Here is a 20,251-nt window from a genome sequence, read left to right on the forward strand (position 1 = left end):
AGTTTGAAAACGAGGCGCGGCTCCAAATAGAAAACAATGTTTTGATGCATTGGATGTGCTGAATGTGCATATTAAGGCAGTACAGGAGGAGGTGCACATTAATAATCCTCCAGGACTGTAACATGCTCATGTTTAACCCAAACAATGTGTCATGTGACTGCAGTTGCTTCACATCCAGGTCAAAGAGACTAAACTGTGACACAGCTTCAGACCTCTCTCACGTTAAAGTAGTTAACACAGCGCTCACACAGTGCTTACCTTCATTATTTAACAGACTTTATATTTTGCTGATGAAAAAGAGAACAGCATATTTTAATCTGCTTCACTTTAACCTGTAACCAAAGATGTAAACGACCTGTTTGAATCAGCTTTTTACAGGTTTATCCATCAGGTTCAGGTCTCTGAGGTGTGTGTCTCGTGTCTCTGCAGGTCTCGGGTGAAAAGCGTCTACCACAGATTGTCCCTGACAGAGCTGCCCGACATCCCCAGTGTACCAGAGCTCGCCAAGGTAACACAAACACACAGCTGAAGGATAAAGCCGACAGAAATTAACTGAATCGTCACATTAAAATATAAAACAAACGTCACATCAGAAAAACACTGAATTATTTTCTGGGTCTGACATCTTCTGTTCTGAGCTGCTGCTTCTTTACTTTCATGTTTTAAGACTTTAAAGGTGAATTATTCTGCTCGTTTTCAGGTTCATACGTAAATACTACATGTTTATATGCTTTAATGTTCAGAAAACTCTTTATTTTCCTCATCCTGTCTCTGCTGAAACACCTGTGTTCCCCTGCTGTCTGAGACGCTCTGTTTTAGCGCCTGTCTCTTCAAGACTCTCTTCCCAAACAAGCACAGTCTGCTGTGATTGGTCAGTGTTTATCTCCGCTTCTCTGCACCGTCACTGCAGCCGAGGACTGACCAACGAACGAGAATAGTGTCTGATCTGAAATCAACATCAGCAGCATGAGTGTATGTAACGTAGTGTGAAGTTATAAACACACAGGTGGTTTTGGTCCCCTGGTTCAGAGGGTGTGTGTGCTGCTCTAATTGGAAGATCAGCAGTTTGATCCCTGGCCCCTCCTTGAGCAAGATACTGAACCCAAATTACTCCTAATGGCCCAAATTGCACACTTTTTTTGTTGTAGCTCAGCAACAAGTTGATCTTATGTTGTCTCAGTGCTGCAGCTGATGTAAAAAAATAAACCAGAATTTATTTTTGTTGTTTGTTTGATTGTTAGCGGATGTAAACACCTCTCTAACTGTGTGTGGTTCCTCCCGAAGCTGCTGTGTGACGACGCTGCAGGTCTGCGCTTCAGCCCCGTCCTCTACCCCAAGGTGAGCACCAACACGTGTCTGCTGAATCACAGAGGAGCTCATGTTGGACTGATTTTTATTAAACCTATCTGTCCATCCATCCATCTGTCTGTCTGTCTGTCTGTCATCAGGCATCTCAGCTGATTGTGAACTACGATGAACATGAGGTGAACAACACCTTCAAGTTTGGAGTCATTTACCAGAGATTTGGACAGGTAACAACCTTTTTTTTAGCGACTTGTTTTTTTTTCCTGTCAGCGTGGAGCCATGAAAAGCAGCTGTTTTTCACAGAGACATCGCTGCGTCTCCAGCGGTGATTTTTGGGGTATATTTAAAACCAAAACATAACCCAGTGGTGTTTGATCCTGAACCTAACCTCACGATAACCACAGTGTTAATGTGAACAGATGTGAACATGTGCCTGAACGTGTCGTGGGTCTGATGACGTTCTCATCTGTCCTTCAGGTGTCTGAGGAGGAGCTGTTCAGGAACAACGAGGAGACGCCGGCCTTCACCGAGTTCCTGCAGCTGCTGGGAGACACGGTGGAGCTGCAGGACTTCAAAGGGTGAGGACGAAGAATCAGTCATGTTTATAACCAGTCAGAGTCCAGAAAACTGCAGGAAGCTTCAGTCAGAGTTAGTTTACATGTCACAGTCGGACTGGTTCAGACTGAGAGTTGATTTTTGGGAACAGAACCTGGATTTCTGCTTCATGTTGTGTTTTAATGGACAATAATAAAGTCCAGTGATGACGTACGTCCAGCAGGATGGAGGAGGAGGAGGAGGAGGAGCTGTAACTAAAAGGTGTCCCTCCTCCCCCTGTGCAGGTTTCGGGGAGGTCTGGACGTGTCTCATGGTCAGACGGGCTCTCAGTCCGTCTACACCGTCCACCGACAGCAAGAGATCATGTTCCACGTCTCCACCAAACTGCCCTTCACTGAGGGAGACACACAGCAGGTAGACATCATGACTCAGCATTATACAACATGACTCAGCATTATACAACATGACTCAGCAGGACACAAGAATGACTCAGCAGGACGCAACATGACTCAGCATTATAAGACTTGACCCAGCATTGTGCAGCAAACAGCATGAGTGACAGACTCTAACATGACGAGGCAGGATGTCATGTATCAGCTTCACATAAAGCAAGATCTAGCCTGAGAGAACACGACACACGTTATAACATAACAGCATGAGAAGATGTAACATGTGACGTGAACATATGACACAGCTGTCGAGCTGAACCTGACCTGACAAGATGAGACATTACCACAACAAAAACACAACATGTCACACTGTAACACGACAATAACATGACGATCTCTTTCAGCTCCAGAGGAAACGCCACATAGGAAATGACATCGTGGCGGTGGTGTTCCAGGAGGAGGCCACACCTTTTGTCCCCGACATGATCGCCTCCAACTTCCTGCATGCCTTTATCCTGGTGCAGGTGGAGGAGCCCTGCTCTGACACCACCTCGTACAAGGTGATGACATGTTCCTCCTACATGTCTCTTTGAGCATGTTTAATACAGACAGATGACATGTTGTGAAGTTGTTGTTGTTGTTTGCGTCAGTGACAGTAGAGACTGTTGTGATTGACAGGTGTCCGTCACAGCACGAGAAGACGTCCCTCCGTTTGGCCCGCCCCTCCCAAACCCAGCTGTTTTTAAGAAGGTGAGAGGAAGAGGAGGGTTGACTCAGTGTGCAGAGTGTGACACAAACTCACGTATGCGTTGTTTGTGTGTTCAGGGTCCAGAGTTCAGAGAGTTCCTTCTCACCAAACTCATCAACGCAGAGCTGGCGTGCTACAAGAGCGACCGTTTCGCCCGGCTGGAGGTAAGAACACCTAAAAGCACTGTGCTGTCTGTTCATCAGCAGAGCTGTGTAACTAAGTACAGTTATGAAAATACTCGAGTAAAACACAAACCTCAAAACTGTACTAAAGTACTCAAATAAATGCGTTCAGTTATGGTGTTCCTCAGGGCTCAAGTTTAGATCCTCTGTTATTTTCTTTATACATGATTATATTCACACATGTGACAATACTAATGAATGTGTGTGTGTGTGTGTGTGTGTGTGTGTTGTGCGTGTAGGAGCGTACCCGGGCCGCCCTGCTGGACACCCTCCATGACGAGCTGCACAGACGCTCCCAGAGCATGCTGGGATTGACGTCAGGTCTAGAGGAGGACGGGCGAGCTGAGAATGGACACGCCCACGGTGGTCTGCTGGAGTCCATCAAGGTGTGTTCGTTTGTTTGTTTTTATTTGTGTGCAAAACTTTAAATTTGTGCTCCACTGTGTTCATGGTGACAAAATTTACAATCACTGAAGGCCCAGACACACTAAACAGACTTCAGAGAACTAGCAGTCACAAAAGCCTCCTGCTAGGTCCCTGATGTCGCCGTGTCTCTGTGAAAAAAGTTGTGCATGAACACACTATAAAGACTACAGTCGACGGTCAACCAGCACATACGTTCTGCACCTGCGTGAGAGAAAATACCCCTGCACACCAGCAGACAGTGTTAATCTGTAATCAGGAAGACCATCTTGATGCTACTTAGTCGGTTAGCCAGTTAGCACATTAACAACACAATCCTGTCAGCAAGTAAGATGACATTCAACGATGACAGTGGCCAAAGTTCTGTGCACGTTAAATGCAGAGCTCCAGTCTTACGGTGTCCCATCATCCCGAGAACAATAGAGACGTGTTTGGGACGAACAGAGATCCTTTCCAGGACAACAGGACGCAGTAAAGTCACTACTGACGCGTCAGAGGACGCAGTCTGTTGTTTCCCTGATAATGCTACACTGTGAACGACAAATCTGTGATGATATCAGGAGGAGTGCTGGTTAACGTCAGCAGTTAGTTGCTAGTTAACATAAGCTGTTAGCTTACAGTTGCTCACTAAAGTAAGCTGTTAGTTGCTCGTTTATGTGAGCTGTTGGCTGGTAATTGCTAGTTAACGTTAGCTGTTAGTTGCTAGTTAACGTTAGCTGCTAGCTGTTAGTTGCTAGTTAACGTTAGCTGTTAGCTGTTAGTTGCTAGTTAACATTAGCTGTTAGCTATAAGTGAGTTTCATTATGATGCGTTCAAGCTATACTGATGTTTTTTGTTGTTGTTGCCTCCTCAGTTAATTTATATATAAACTGTGGAACACTGATAAATAACAGCGACATGTTTTATGTCCAGTGTTAATCCAGATGCTGGTTACTCAGTAGTACTGACCTGTCACTCTGTCGTTCTCCATCAGAGGGCGATGCGAGGGAGGAGCGTCTCCATGGAGACCATGTCGCGGGGCGGGGCAGGTCTGCCCACCAGTCTGAGTGGGGGGGGTCTGGCTCACATCAGCATTGAGGTGAGAAGAGTTGGGGTTTTTTCATCCACCTATTTTTTATACGCATTGTCAATTTGTGCATTAAAAAAAACCTGAGTGGAAACAACGTCACAAGTTCAAGTGAGTTGGTAAAAGTGATAAAAGGTAATTTAGACTACGTGCAGTGGAAATGGATTCAGTGAATTAGCAGCAGTGGATGGAAAAGAACATAAAATAACTTTTTTTTTTTTTCCCTGATTTTCTGAAAATTCAGTAAAAGTTTTTGCTACATTTGGATTGAAACCTTACTGATGAAAAACTTTTGAGTTTCATTTGTTACACTTTGTTAAATTTAATTTGCTTTATTAAATTGGTTTTATATATAAATATATTGTGGGAACATCGACTAAATAGACTCTGACTACCATAAAACTTCAATAAAACGCCCAGTCTCTTTTACCAGCCCGGTGTAGCTTCACATTTTGACAAATAAAGGCCTGTCTCAATTAGAGGCCTGGTCTGGTTGCCACGCAGTTTGTTTTATGAAACTTCTTTGGATGTATAAAACCAGGTTGTTTTCTACCTGCTGGAGCTAACTTTAGTTCACTGCTTCGATCACCTAACAAATATAAATGTTTAAACTTTGTTTATTCTCTACAATTCAATCGTTCAGTTCATTTTACAGAAACCATGAGCACCAAAGAATATTGGCATTAATTTAGATTTAGAGACGCTAAAAAGTGGTGACTCCTTCATAATTGATGTTTTTCAGAAACCAAAAATTTAAACTTAATGTTCACACTGATTAAAATAAACAGTTTGACTGTATTTCCTGTCTTTGCAGTGCAGCAGGTTTGTGTGACAGGAATAAAAAGCCTGTCCCAAATATAAGCCGGGGCTATTAATTACAGATTTACAGTAATTCTATTCTTCTTCTTCTTCTTTGGTGTCAGTAACATGTGGTGTCTGGATCTCAGTTTTTATCTCAGTTACCATAGTTTTTTATTGAAGTAAAGAATCAGTATAAAAACATTAATATTACAAATTCTGTAACAGTTCTGTTCTTTATATATAAATTATATTTTTTATTTGTCACAGTGTGTGTTAACAGCTGCTGTGTGTTGTGTGTCAGTGTAACGTGAAATCTCCTGTGAAGAGACGTTCAGGACTTTTTCCTCGTCTGCTGAGCGTCGACAGCCAAACAGAGAAACACAACCTGAGGAGGTAACGTCTTCACAACATTACATCTTATAACACACCTGTTCAATCACCTGTACAATCACCTGTACAATCTACAACATAACACACATCAGTCAGGCTGTTCTGTCCTCTGTCTGTCCTCCTGGACTGCACCACATGTCGTTCTTTAACTCTTTCCTGTTTCAGCCTCCTCAGCGAGCAGAGGAGCTTCGACAGCTGCCACCCGACACTGGAGGTGAGGTCAGAGCTGCCGTCCAATCCCAGCTCTCCAGAGGCGGGACAACGGGACAGGTGTGTTTGAGCGGGCAAGTAGTTTGGTAACACACACATCATAAAGCAAACACTAAACACTACTGTCGTTTGTTTTTATTCAGTGTTTCTCACTAAGACTCAGTAATGTGATAAACACGGCCGATCATTTCTTTCTTCATGAAACACAAATAAAGACCTGGATTGTTTACATCCTTGTTTATTTACCATCAGTGTGACAAACACTGAATATTAATATAACTTTTATTTATTTAAAATAAAACACAGAGAACCTTTAAAGGCTAAAAACACAAATCCGGGAAATACACAAATATCCGAAACATAGAACCAAAAATGTGCCAAAAGAAAAACTGGCAGTGTTCATCAGTCCTGAGAGAAACATGGAAACAGAAACAGGAGTGTGTCGGCTGATGTTTTGTTTTACTCTGCAGGTCTCACATAAAGAAGGAGAGCAGTAAGATCTCCAGATCGACATCCAGCACCTGCAGCTTCACCGTCCCTGCTGACGACACACACCTGGTGAGAAAATACACAAGAGTTCATGTTTGTTCCTCTGACAGTAAAGTCAAATTAATTCCTTCAAACAGTGATGAGCAGAGTTCAGATCAGAGTCCTGCAACACGCAACCTCCCAGTTGCCTGTAAAGCTCAGTACCAGAACAGACTCGTTACCTGTCATTATGTCCAAGTCAAAGCCACACCTGTGATCAAACCCCCCAGGCTCCAGTCCCTCACATGAAGCTGGTTCTCCGTTCTTGAATTGGACGTCTCTTTGACTGGATGGTGAAAACATTCAATCACTGCCAGGTTAGGAAACATGTTAGCATGCTCCTTCCACCACCATCAAACCTCCAAAGGATCCGAACTCCATGTAGGCTGCCACCTCATCCTCGGCCTGCAAAGTTTCATGGCTGGAGTCCTCCACGTCGGTGACCAATGTGACCACGGGGTCAAAGGTTACACTTGTGTCACTGACTTTCAAAATTAAAGGAACTGCAGCTTGATAATAGTGATTTAGATGTTAGAATATTACACATATACTGCACATCTTTTTACTTTGTTTTATTGTGAAAAATAAAAATAATATTTTTGTTCTCACCTGCTGCCCGCCCACGTGGAGTTCCTTCTGCCTCACTCCCTGCCACTAAGACACTACTTCCCAGGAAGAGAGTGGATGGCAGCTCAAACCTTAGTCACTTTAGCAACTCAAAGTCAACCAGCTCAAACCCCCCAGCCCCAGGGTTCACAGCGGGCTGGGTCTAACCCATGTAACAGCAGCAACAGAAGGTTTGCTAATCCAGCAGGGACTTGGGGCAGTCGGGAGGGTGGTCCGGTAACAGAAACACAGTGTGTGTGGACTTGTGGTGGGTGCTGGTCATTTGTCGATGTTAATGGTCTCCATTTCTAAGCTAACGTTAGCTAGTGTTGCCAAGTGTTAGCACTGTAGCAGAGCTGAAGAGAGGCAGGGAACTCAGGAACGTGCATCACGCTACATTTGGATTTTTTGGGAAAAATTGTCCTTCACTTAAAGTCAGTCCACAGGCTGTTAGAGACAACAGAGGAAGTCAGGGAAGGTCTCAGTTTTAAGTTATGTTACAACTTGTTCACCCATCTGCAATAAACAAAACAATTAACACTGGTCAAAAGTTACATACAGAACCTTTTTTAAAGGAGCTGAAATCACTTGTGAATGAAACTAAGGAAACACACAGTCTGAATTTATTGAGACAACAGGAAGTTCTGCCGTGGATCAACAAATTAAAACATTTTAAAGCTCATATTCTAATAGAGTTAGCATTAATATTCGTCTGTCTGCTCTCTGTGTCTTCAGCTCGCCCAGGCTGCGCTGGTTGAAGGTCAAAGTTCAGCTCCGCTCATCATCTGTCGCAGCCCCACAGGTTCAACACACACATAAATGAACACTTGTGCTCGACTAATATTTACCTCTGTGTTAACCTGACTGTGACGACTCACAGTTTGTTGTCTGTCGTCTTTCAGAGGTGAAAAATAAAAACTCTCCCAGATCCAACCTCAAGTTTCGCTTTGACAAGTTGAGTCACTCGGCTACAGTAAGTCCGACTTTATGTATTTGTGTGTGTGTGTGTGTGTGTATGTATGTAAAGTGACTCTGGACTCTAAAGCCTGGATGTCACCTCATCTGTTTATTTATTTATCCAATATGTTTTAAAGAAATATATTTTTCACATAATTGTGACTGTTTACGTACTTTTACTGTAGGTACTTGTATTTTGATCTCAATATTTTTGTAATTCCCCACCAGCTGTTTATATGTCATACTTTTATTCATATGGAAATCAGACTTCAGTTTGATGTTATTTGGAGGATTTCCTGTAAAATCAGCCAAAATCTGAGTTAACTTTGGGTGGAAAGTTGAAAGTAGCAGAAAATGGAAATACTCTACATGTACATGTACCTCAAAATTGTACTGATTGAATGTACTTATTGTAAAACTTCAGTTAAAAGCGCAGTCTCTTTTACCAGCCCAGTGTGGCTACACATTTTGACAAATAAAGGCCTGTCTCAATTAGAGGCCTGGTCTGGTTGCCAAGCAGTTCTAAAACATTCTAATATATAAGAATAGATCTAGGTGAATTAATTATTTTGCAGCTTTATAGTGATCAGGAGATACATAATTGACTATTATTAATATATGAAGAAGGGGTGGGAATAGATAAGTTTGTACTTCCTCCTACTGTCGACTACGGTATGATTATTTTCTTTATTTGCTACTTACATGTTCGAAATAAACTGCTACTACTATGAATTAATTTTTATAGAAGTTATTTGGATGTATGAAACCAGATTGTTGGCGACCTACTTGAGCTGACGTTAGTTAACTGCTTACATCACACATACAAATATAAATGTTAAAACTTTTGTCAGTATAGAGATGCTACACATTGTTAGCTGGGTTGATTTCATTTTACTGAAATCGTATTTCCCAACTTTGCTGAGCAACAGTTTTGTGTAAACGAAATTTAAGGCCTGTTCCAAATATAGGCCTGTTGAGTTCAGTGATTTAAACAAAAAATATCCCGGGCCACTAATTGAAGTTTTACGGTATTTATTTAACACCACTGCAACAGAAGAAGCAGTAATTCAGAGAGCTCCAGTCAAATGATGGAAAACAGTGTGAAACAAAACACGATGGAAATCTGACATTTGTTAGTTTGATGTTTTAATGTGAGGACGGATACAGTCGTCACCTTTCAGCTCTTCATTTACATCATTCACTCAGTATTTCTCTGCTTTCATCTACAAAACAACAAAACATCCGGCAGCTGAACTCTGTCTCACTGTTACTGTGGTTAAATGTGGAGAAAATAATGTGAAGACACTGACGTGTTGAGATGTTTAAATATTTTCTGACTGTAACACTTGTGTCAACACGTGTCTGTCTGCAGCAGGGGAACTAAACTGAGAGCAGAGGGAGGTGAGTATCAGAGTATCAGAGTATCACAAGTATAAATCCAACTTAAAAACAACGCATACAAACGGGTTCTAGAAATGTTCACACTTCTCTCCAGTCTTCTGACTTATTCATACTTTAAAGCAAATGTTTCACATCTTTCATACATTATCAGTAGAATTCAACTTTAAAAGCCTGATATTCGGTGCAGCTTCAGCTTTTCAACATCCAGCATTCACACTGAGGTTTCTACAGATATTTCCTTCTCTGGTTATTTGTCTCTTCTGTTTTGGCAGATTAACAATGAGGAGGTTCAGTCAAACGTCCAAGGAGGAGGAGGAGGAGGAGGAGGAGAACATTAATGTGAAGACACTGATGGACAGTCACACACACTGAGGATAAAAAGGGAAATCACTTCAACATATTCGTCCTTCGCTGCTGCAGCTGCATCTTTTCTGCTCAGAGGGAATCAAACCTGCAGGACTGTGCATGTCAACGCACACGCACACGCACACACACACACACACACACACACACACATTACTTTCCGTAATTTAAATCCTCACACCATGAAAACACGTTAAATTTTCTTCTGCTGTGTCTCTGGAGGAGATAAATGACACAGATGATGTCATAGTGATGTCATCAGGGTCACGTCAGACTGCGTGGGCTGCATTTTGGTGTCGCACTGATGCAGTTTGTCGATTTGTGAGTTTGATCTTTAACGGTCCCAGAATTGTGGTGCAACTTTAGAAACAGTCTTTATATGAGTTCATATTTAACCTGTGCAGGTCCCACACAGCAATAAGTTTCATCATGACAGGGACGTCCCTGTCTTTAAACCGAACATGCCCTCCTGTGACGTATGATAATGATCTCAACCCAAATCTAAGAGCGTCCCAGGTGAACCAGGTGAGCCGGGCCATCAAACACTAAACGTACTGAGCAGAGCGACTCACAAAAACAGAGTCCTAAAAGACTGACAGAGAGCCTGCGCTCCAAACTGGAGGTGTTTGAAAGATCCATGTGCATTATGGGACATGTAGGATCTGGTGTTTCATAGTGGAGGCTTATAGTGCTTCTCAGAGTCGAGGATGCATTCTTGGTAGGACAGGTCCGACAGAGGAAAGGCAGGACTTCTTCCTGTTATTCTGAGAAGAAGTGTGCATCATTGGAAAGCCCCGCCTTTAAATCAAAGCAACGATTTCAGAATCCGTGAAAGAACTGCAGATGTTACAAATGAAGGTGGTAACAGCAAGACAGCTACGAACTTAACCAACCCAGTCACCAGAATAAATGTTGCCATCGTACATTTCTGCAAACCATGGAAAAATGTGTATGTATTATGTAGCCATACATTAAAACTTAACGTTTAACATGTGGTTACGTTTAGGCACAAAATCCACTGAGTTATGGTTAGAAAAGTGCAGAACCCGGAAAAATCAACTCATCCTCACTGTGACCTCGTCACATGTCCACGTTTGGTCATGGACTTTCCACGTCCACATATGGCGTCCAAGGTACCCTGGGTGTGTTGGTTGTTGACGTTCTGGGACGCCGTGTCAACTTCAGCCTGTTACATGCATTGTCTTTTTTCAAAATACACTTCTGTTTTCACAGGAAATGTACAGTTTATCATGCTGATGTTTAAAGACGCCTTTTGATTGGTTTCTGATGCTGCAACTCACCGCCCAAATGCTGGATTTCAGTGACACCGGAGTGAGACCAGGCTCGATAAAATAACCACTTTTCCTGTCACTATGCCGACAGGTCACTAAAAACAACCATTTGTGTTGTTTGTTGGTGTTGAACGGTGGTCTGCGGGTTGGCAGGTGTCTCTCCGAGGTGTCACACCGTCCACCATCAACACCTTATGTTGGTGTCTTTTAGTGACCTGTCACTGCCGATAGGTCCCCAAAAACTTTTTCTTACCATAACCACAAGGTTTTTGTGCCTAAGCGTAGCCACACATTAACCACAGCACTGCTAAAAAGTAAAGTTTCACCGTATTCATATCATAACGTACAAAAGTGACGTATCTGTGGTTTGCAGAAACGTACAATGCCAACATTTGCCAACAATTACCTAATATTGTTTTTGTTATTTTTTGTTTTAATAGACTCTATTAGGGCCGATGTCACAATGATGTCATGTTATCAGCTGGAGGTGCAGCTGCCTCTCCCCCACAGGGCTGTAGGCTCCATAGGAGTGTTAAAATGTGTTTGTCTTGTTGTGTTATTGGGAGCCAGAATAGAAGGAGTCATGGCTCAAAACCAGCCGCCACTGCCCGTCAACAAAAACAAAGACAACTATGGTTAAATGTGATAAGACCAAAGGACTGGACGGAGGCCATCATCAAAAATGCTCACATGTGCAGCGCACACTTCATATCAGGTTAGGGAAAAAGTATTTCCTGTTGTAGGGATGAATAAGGTTATGTGTATTAAGGGTTATCATGTCCACCTCATCAGAAACTGGGGAGGGATTAAGAGGAATATTGGATTTCTCTGGAACGCTAACTTTTTAGCACATTAGCTAACGTTAGCTTCCATAGCAAAACAAACAAGTGTGGTCCTCCTTTGTAAGATTGGCTTCCTGTGACATCATCCATCCACTGAGTGAGAGCATACGGGTCGGCCAGTCTGGTCCCGTTGGTCAGTGTTTACTTATTCAAGTAACACTGGCGGTCCCGGAGAGTGAGTGACCTGACATGGTGCGTTGGTAAATTCAGTCTGACGCTCTACACTAAAATGAGAGCCCTGTTGGTGGAAGAAACGCAGCGTTATATTTCTACATGAATGAACCAACGGTTAAGTTAATCACACATTCACTCCGCTCGGCGCTCTGCTGCTCCGTCTCCACAGACAGAGTGTCCAGAGTGCGCTCTGCCACTCTGAGAGTGCGCTGCTCTGGATAACCCAACGCTACATTCAGACAGCGCTCCCAATTTATCAACGCTCCAGTTTGTGTCAGAGTGCGCTCCCACACTCAGAATGAGTGTTTCTGAACGCACCACTCACATCATCTTCCTCCATCATCTAAAACAAGACAACACAACTTGTTAGCTAGCGCTAGCTAATGTCTGTGGAGAACTGTTTTGCCTCCAGCTAAGCCCCGCCCACCAACAAACATCATACTGTTTACCAACAGTAAAGGGTCTATAAATGTAACATGTTTTGGTATTTGTTTTTCCCATCAGCAGATACAAATATTAATGAATGCACTTTGACATTTAAGTTGATAAAAAAATAAGTCATTATCAGATTACAAACTGAAGGTACCAGAGTGACGTCTGGTTCATACTCTGTGATCAGCATTTATTTATTACATCAGAAACAAGACATTGCGTCTTTTTTGGCTAAACTTTGAAAAAATAAAGTTTTCGCACATTTAAAACTTTAAATTCAGTTTTCCCAGAAAGTTTTGCTGCAGACAGAAGTCGAGATTTTACTAAACACTTCAATTAATCATTTTTTAATCAGTTTCCTGCTGCGTGTCCAGGTTCAGGTCCTGCACGTTAAATTAATAATATAACCAGGGGTTATGGTGATATCCTGCTGGAAGTCCTGAACAGAAACATGCCATAATAATAAATGAATCCTAATTTATCAGTCAATAACTGTGACATTACTGCAATATTTTAATGATTACATACAAATGTATGTGAATTTACAGCAATTTCCTGTAATTGAAAATATCCTCTGTTAAAAAATGATTTATTTCTGTGATGGAAAATCAAAGGAATGTTTAATTTTAGGGTAAATCACATAAATTCTACGTATGCGTGTCTACATTTACATTCACATTCTAAAAGAAAACATTTCACTGTAAAAACATGTTCGCTGCATTAATTTATCCTTTCATGTGACATTAAAAAGTTTAAATGTAACCTGCAGAAGCGCTCGCAATAATCACTTTAACCCTCGACAGCCACAAGCGATCACTGCATGTACAGGGTTGTGCAAAAGTTTGGGCACCTCTGGTCAAAATTCAGTTTACTGTGAAAAGTTCAGTGAGTAGAAGATGAACTGATCTTCAAAAGTCATGAAGTTAAAGATGAAACATTTATTTTCGGTAAGATGACTTTTTAATTTCAATGTTTTACAGTTTCAAAATAACACTAAAGAAAAAGGGCCTGAAGCTAAAGTTTGGGCCCCCTGCATGGTCAGTGCTCAGTAGCGCCCCCTTTGGCAGGTACCACAGCTTCCAAACTCTTTCTGTATCCAGCTCAGAGTCTTTCAGTTCTTGTTTGGAGGATTTCTTCTAGCTCTGTGAGATTCTTGGGCCGTCTTCATGCTCTGCTCTTTGAGCTCTATCCACAGATGTTTAATGATGTTTAGGTCGGGGGACTGTGAGGGGCGTGGCCAAACCTTCAGCTGGCTCCTCTTGAGGTCGTCCATTGTGGATCTGGAGGTGTGTTTAGGATCATTGTCCTGTTGTAGAAGCCATCCTCTCTTCATCTGCAGCTTTTTTACAGATGCTGTGATGTCTGGAATTTAACTGAATCCATTCTTCCCTCTACCTGTGAAATGTTCCCCGTGCCACTGGCTGCAACACAAGCCCAAAGCATCATCCATCCACCCCCGTGTTTAACAGTTTGTTCTCCAAACATACCTTTGCTCATTGTGTCCAGAAAGTTCTGTTTTACCTTCATCAGTCCACAGGACTTGTTTCCAAAAAGCATCAGGCTTGTTCAGATGTTCCTTTGCAAACTTGTGAGGCTGAATGTTGTGGTGAGGACACAGGAAAGGTTTTCTTCTGATGACTCTTCCATGAAGCTCATATTTGTCCAGGTGTGTCTGCACAGTAGAACAGTGCACCACCACTCCAGAGTCTGAGAAATCTTCCTGCAGGTCTTTTGCAGTCAAACAGAGGGTTGATTTGCCTTTCTAACAATCCTCCGAGCAGCTCTCTCAGAGAGTTTTCAGCTTGACCTCCACAGTTCCTGTTAACTGCCATTTCTTACTGACATGACCAACTGAGGAAACAGCTCCCTGAAAACACTTTGCTATCTTCTTATAGTCTTCATCAGGTCTTTTAGTTTCAGAGTGCTAGGCAGCTGTTTAGAGGAGCCCATGGCTGCTGACTGTTGGGACAAGGTTTCAGGAGTCAGAGGATTTATAAAGCTTTGAAATCTGCATCAGCTGGCCTTTCCTAACGATGACTGTGAACAAGCCAGAGCCCTAACAAGCTCATTAAGGTCTGAGTACAACTCATCCTCGCTGTGAAGCTCATTAAGGTCTGAGTACAACTCATCCTCGCTGTGACCTCGTCACATGTCCACGTTTGGTCATGGACTTTCCACATCCACATATGACATCCAAGGTACCCCGTTTGGTCATGGACTTTCCACATCCACATATGACATCCAAGGTACCCTGGGTGTAGACGTTGCACTAGACTTTTTCGTCGCCGGTCATTTTGACCGACAGGGTCATAAAAATCCGGTCATAATCTATTTTTACCGGTCATTTTAATGTTCGTTTTTAAATGATAATAAAGATATTCAAAGACATTTAGTTTTCATTCTGATAATAAAGATATTCAAAGACATTTAGTTTTCATTCGGTCGTTTTTAATAAATCCAACAAGCAAGTTATAAAGTGTGCATTAATAAGGACATGAACGAAAAGATGAACAGACATCCACACACCGCAGCGCTTCAGTTCGGCGTCTGGTCTATTTTTCACGCGAGCCGCGAGCGCTTCTGTCAGGCTGGATCGAGCGGATCGTACCAAACAGGAAGTCGGACACAGAAAAGACGAGAGAATCCGGCCAATTTTCAAAATAAAATAACAGCAGCACGCACTGTGGAACGTGAGGAGAAAATACCGTGTTTATAATTTAAAATAACACAACAGTGCATAACCGAACACATTTTTCAATACCATAATCACTTCATTACAATTTTAATTTTGTGTCACCGAGCCTACAGACTACATGAATAAAATGGTCAGAACAATATGACTGTCCACACAGGCAGCGCATTTCTCCTGCGCTCTCCACGCCGGTTAAACATCGACTCCACTCGTCTGTTCCCCTCAGTACTCGTTTTTTCACTTCAACAGGTCATTTTAAACATGGGTAAGTCCATATTTTAATCGTATTTTATAACGTAATAAGTTAATGACAGTTTGTCATTGCATGTCCATGTATTGAGCGTGTTGGATAAACACTGAATGAATAGGGCATATTAGGCCCGTTTCCACTGAAGAAGTTCCTGGTACTTTTTGGGGGCAGGAACTACTACAGGAACGTCCTCTCATTCAGCCCTCTCAACTGCGCGTGTCTCCACAGAGAGCGGAGTAGGAGGAAGGTTCCTGTTCCTACTCGCAGGACTTCTGCGGCACTACTGCATCTAGTGTGTCCAGGCCGTTACGTCAACAACGCTACATGAAGCAGATGAATGACTTTTTCTCTGCAGTGTGAAAACGGCAGCCACTTAAACCACTGACTGTGCACTCTGCCGCCAAGTGGGCAGGGGTGGTAATTGCAACCGGTCAAAATGACCGACGGCCTTTAGATTTTCCGGTCATTGTTGTAAAAAACCAGTCAATGACCGAGAATATCTGGTTAACGCGACCCCTGCCTGGGTGTGTTGGTTGTTGACGTTCTGGGACGCTGTGTCAACTTCAGCCTGTTACATGCATTGTCTGTTTTCAAAATACACTTCTGTTTTCACAGGAAATGTACAGTTTGCATACAGTCTCTTTCAAAATAAAAGCACTACATCGGTAACACCGCAAATTGACATTTTTTTTCCTTCAACAACAAAAACACGAGGCTGCCGGTTGCTGTTAAAGTAAAGTACGGCCGCATATCATGCCGACATTTAAGGGTGGGGCGGCAAACTTTTGGACGGTGTTCCTTTAATTATTTTTTTTTACTCTAAAATTGTACAAAACTAAAATGATACACTGATCTTACTAAAAATGTTGAAAAGCATTTTTCATCCTTAACTTTCTTCTACTCACTATAAACTATTCACAGTAAACGAACTTGTGACCAGAGGTGCCCAAACTTTTGCAGCCACTGTGACTTCATGTTGCTGTGAATCTAAATATTATAAATGTCTTTTCTTTGTATCTTTGATGACGTCTGTACGTTCACTCCGTTTTAAATGTAAACATCATCTTCACGGCCGACACTTGTTGAACCATCAGTCTGTCGTCGTCACTGCAGCCGCGAGTCAAACAAGCGCTGTGAAGATATTAACGTGAACGCGCCGAACACGACAGACTGTAAACCTGCAAAAACAGGAAGCTTCACTGCCATCTGATGCAAAAACTGACAGGAAACAGGAATAATTTGCACTACAATGACACGTCGCTCTGTGGATGTTATATATATGAAATATGAAATATGTAAGTCTGAAGCACCGACCGAACTGTAACTGTCTCCACTGCACTGAAAGCACAAACTGTTCCTTCTCTTCTCGCTCTGATTTCAGGTGTAAATCTGTTTGTTTTTTTCTGTGTTCAGATTTTTTCAGAATAAGAGTAATAATTTATTTTGAAAGGGCGATGATGACAGGAAGATGTAGCATAAACAAAGATGTCGCTCTGTGTGTGTTCAACGTTATGCATCGTGATGGAGAGACATGAAAATCTGAAGTTATAAAGTTTCTGCAGGACGACAACGATATTTGTTTCTTCTTCTTTGGTGTGTGTGTGTGTTAGCTGTGATTGTTTCTTGGTACTGTTATAAACCTTCCTTCTGTCCCTCTGCTGATAGATTAACAAACACTGTTAAAACAAAATAAAATTAATTAATTTCATAATAATAATAATAAAATTAACAGTATTTTAAAAGAATTCACATTTTGAGTCAGTCCAACTGTTTATTTAGTTTCTAATCAGTCAGATGTGTCACTGCTGTTACTTTATCTTGTCATTTTTGTCTCCATATGTTCTTGTTTTGTTCTTCTATTTTTTTTTCAGACTTTTGTTTTACTTTTCATATGTCTTATTATTTAATCATTTAATTTCTCTATTTATCTGTCGTATTGCTGTATTTGTGCTAAAATGATTTATCTTATTGTTTTATTACAAATTAAATTACATGAATTTATAATAAATTACAGTAAATCACATTGTGGTAAATCAAATCGAGTTAAATACAGTTAATTGGAATAAAATTGTTTTGCAGTAAATTAAATGAAGTCAAATAAAATTACAGTAAACAATATTACAGCAAATTAAATCACAGCCTGTTATTTTACAATAAATTATATCATGGTAAATAATATTACAATATTATTAATTAAATTATAGTAAATTACATTATGGTATATTAATTTATTTTGCAATAAATTAATTAATAGTATTCAGTGATATTACTGTGAATTCAATTAATTTCACTTAAAATATTATAATAAATCAAATTAAATTACAGTAAATATATTAAAGGAATGAATTTAAATTACTGGAAATTATATCACCATAATTTGAATTACCGTCAGTTAATTTACAAATAAATTATATTGCAGTAAATAATATAACAGTTAATTAAATTATAGTAAATTACATTATGGTAAATTACATTATATTGCAATAAATTAAATGACAGTAAATTGTATAATGGTAAATTACACGATAGTCAGTTATATTACTGTAAATTCATTGCAATAAATTATGGTGAATCTAATTAAATTACAATAGATTACTCATGGTAAATTAAGGTATAGTAAACATATTATAGAAATTAATATAAATTACAGTTAATGATATTACTATAAATTAAATTGCAGTCAGTTATTTTAAATAAATTATATTGCAGTAAACGATATTACAGTGAAAAATTAAATTACATCCTTGTAAATTAAATACAATAAATATATTAAAGAAATTAAATGACGGTAAATTAAATGAGTTTGAACTACAGTAGATAATATTACAATAAAATAAATTGAATCACAGTCAATTATTTTACAATAAATTATATTACATTGAATTAAATTAAGTTACATCATGGTAAATTAAATCAAATTACAATAAATATAGTAGAGAGATTAATTTAACGTGAATTAAATGAGTTTAAATTACAGTATATAATATTATTACAATAAACTAAATTTCAGTAAATTATATAATATCACACGATAGTCAATAAGATTACTGTTAAATTTAGTTTGATTTAATTTCATTTACTTTATAAATGTCAGACTGAGGCGATAAAAACACAGACACACAGTATCCACCGGGTGGCGCTGATGCTCCGGTGTAACGTCTGTTCCCGCCTCAACACCACCGAAGAAGAAGTGAGAGGACAGAATCATTACCGGGTTACAAAACAACCGCAGCACCTCCAGCAGCAGCGGCCGTTGTTCGCAGCTCGCGCCATGGCGGCAGTACGTAGCTTACGGGTGTCGGTGAAATCAGACAGCGGCTCGGACCGCTCGGACTCAGACTCCGACTCCGAGTCGGACAGAGATGCCCGCGAAGCCGAACCGATGGAGGTGGAGGAGGGAGAGCTGGAGGCGGAGGACATCTCCGTTAACCGTTCCCTGAAGGAGCTGCTGCCGGTAAGTGTCCGGTTGAGGCCTTGTCAGACCGGGGACTGGCGTCTCTGGCGGCCGGCGGGAGCGCACCAAGAGCCGGCGTGTGTTAACGTCGACTCCGGGCTGTCTCTCTCCGGTTGTAGTTGTTAGCACTGTGACCGTTAACGGGCCAGCGGTTACCGGCTGTTACCACGAGCCGGTCCAGAGTTAAAACGTGTTTGTTTAGCGGCCGCTCACTTGTTTGTTATTTCACTCACTTGTTGCTGGAAGCTGCTTCATGTAGCGTGTTTGGATGGAGTCACCGTGCCACCAAACCTCGGTAAGAACAGTGGAAATTAAAGGTTTTTAACGGCGAAATAACGGAGCGTTTTAATGATTATTAAAAACGTTTGATGATTCTGACACACACAGAGTCTCTGATCAATTCGGCACGTTAATAATCACATATTAAAGGGAAATTGATGAACTAGAGGTAGTTTTACTTCATCCTCCCAGAACACTGAAGTCAGCTGCGGAGGTGAATGTATCACTGCAGGTCTCCGTCACCTGTTGGTTCACCTGCCTCAGGTAGGACAGGGTGTGTAGTCACTGTGTTACTGAGCTAGATAAGAATTAAAATACGTGTTGTTTGAATGGGAGTTTGGTGTAACGCTCAGTGGAGGTGTTATGTCAGAGTTTTAGTCTGAAAGGAGTTTTCATTTAAACTGTTGGTGTCAACTTTAAATGTATTTGTTAACAGTCCTGTTGACATCATCAGGTCAGTGTTTGGTTGAGTCACAATCAGAGGGGCTGACAGATGTCTCATTAAAGTGTCTTTGTGCTGTTGGATTTTGTTTTGAAGGATACGAGCCGGCGATATGAGAACAAGGCTGGAGCGTTCATCACCGGGATTGATGTCAACTCAAAGGTACGACAGACAGACAGACAGTCCTCCATCCATTTTATTCAGATGTTCTCACTGTCTTACAGCAGCAGGGATCATGAATTGCCATATATATACATCGACCACTATATTAGGTACACCTGCTCAACTGCTTATCAATGTAAACAGCTAATCAGCCAATCAGGTGTCAGCAGCTCATTAACATTTAGTCATGTAGACATGGTGAAGACGAGCTGCTGAAGTTCAAACGCAGCATCAGAATGATGAAGAAAGGTGAGTGAAGTGACTTTGAACGTGGCATGGTTGTTGGTGCCAGACGGGCTGGTCTGAGT

General features: G+C 41.2%; 3 protein-coding genes across 6 annotated transcripts in view; 2 read left to right on the top strand and 1 right to left on the bottom strand.

The window, feature by feature from the left end:
* LOC126386879 (rap1 GTPase-activating protein 2-like) overlaps positions 1–15,060 on the top strand; it is a 54,830-nt gene extending 39,770 nt beyond the window's left edge. For 3 of the 4 annotated variants that reach the window (XR_007569562.1, XR_007569561.1, XR_007569560.1), the window contains 19 exons: positions 430–508; positions 1,285–1,338; positions 1,449–1,532; positions 1,783–1,883; positions 2,145–2,274; positions 2,654–2,809; positions 2,928–2,999; positions 3,075–3,161; positions 3,419–3,565; positions 4,576–4,680; positions 5,771–5,862; positions 6,025–6,129; positions 6,540–6,627; positions 7,939–8,005; positions 8,106–8,176; positions 9,533–9,561; positions 9,834–14,737; positions 14,777–14,862; positions 14,911–15,060. Coding sequence is in view for 1 of the 4 variants with exons in the window: in XM_050039486.1 (XP_049895443.1) it covers positions 430–508; positions 1,285–1,338; positions 1,449–1,532; positions 1,783–1,883; positions 2,145–2,274; positions 2,654–2,809; positions 2,928–2,999; positions 3,075–3,161; positions 3,419–3,565; positions 4,576–4,680; positions 5,771–5,862; positions 6,025–6,129; positions 6,540–6,627; positions 7,939–8,005; positions 8,106–8,176; positions 9,533–9,544 (1,450 nt within the window). In the remaining 3 variants the exon portion in view is untranslated. The other variant, XM_050039486.1, reaches the window with a different exon arrangement.
* Positions 1–20,251, bottom strand: part of LOC126386816 (stromal interaction molecule 1-like) — a 188,498-nt gene that overhangs the window by 18,184 nt on the left and 150,063 nt on the right. The gene's annotated exons all lie outside the window — the stretch shown is intronic.
* Positions 18,818–20,251, top strand: part of ncbp3 (nuclear cap binding subunit 3) — an 11,768-nt gene continuing 10,334 nt past the window's right edge. Inside the window, exons 1-2 of the mRNA XM_050039484.1 lie at positions 18,818–19,060; positions 19,878–19,943. Of these exons, the coding sequence (XP_049895441.1) occupies positions 18,878–19,060; positions 19,878–19,943 (249 nt within the window). The 5' untranslated portion in view covers positions 18,818–18,877. The remainder of the gene's footprint in view (positions 19,061–19,877; positions 19,944–20,251) is intronic.

Source organism: Epinephelus moara, chromosome 3, assembly GCF_006386435.1.
Source record: "Epinephelus moara isolate mb chromosome 3, YSFRI_EMoa_1.0, whole genome shotgun sequence".
Classification (NCBI taxonomy): Eukaryota; Metazoa; Chordata; class Actinopteri; order Perciformes; family Serranidae; genus Epinephelus; species Epinephelus moara.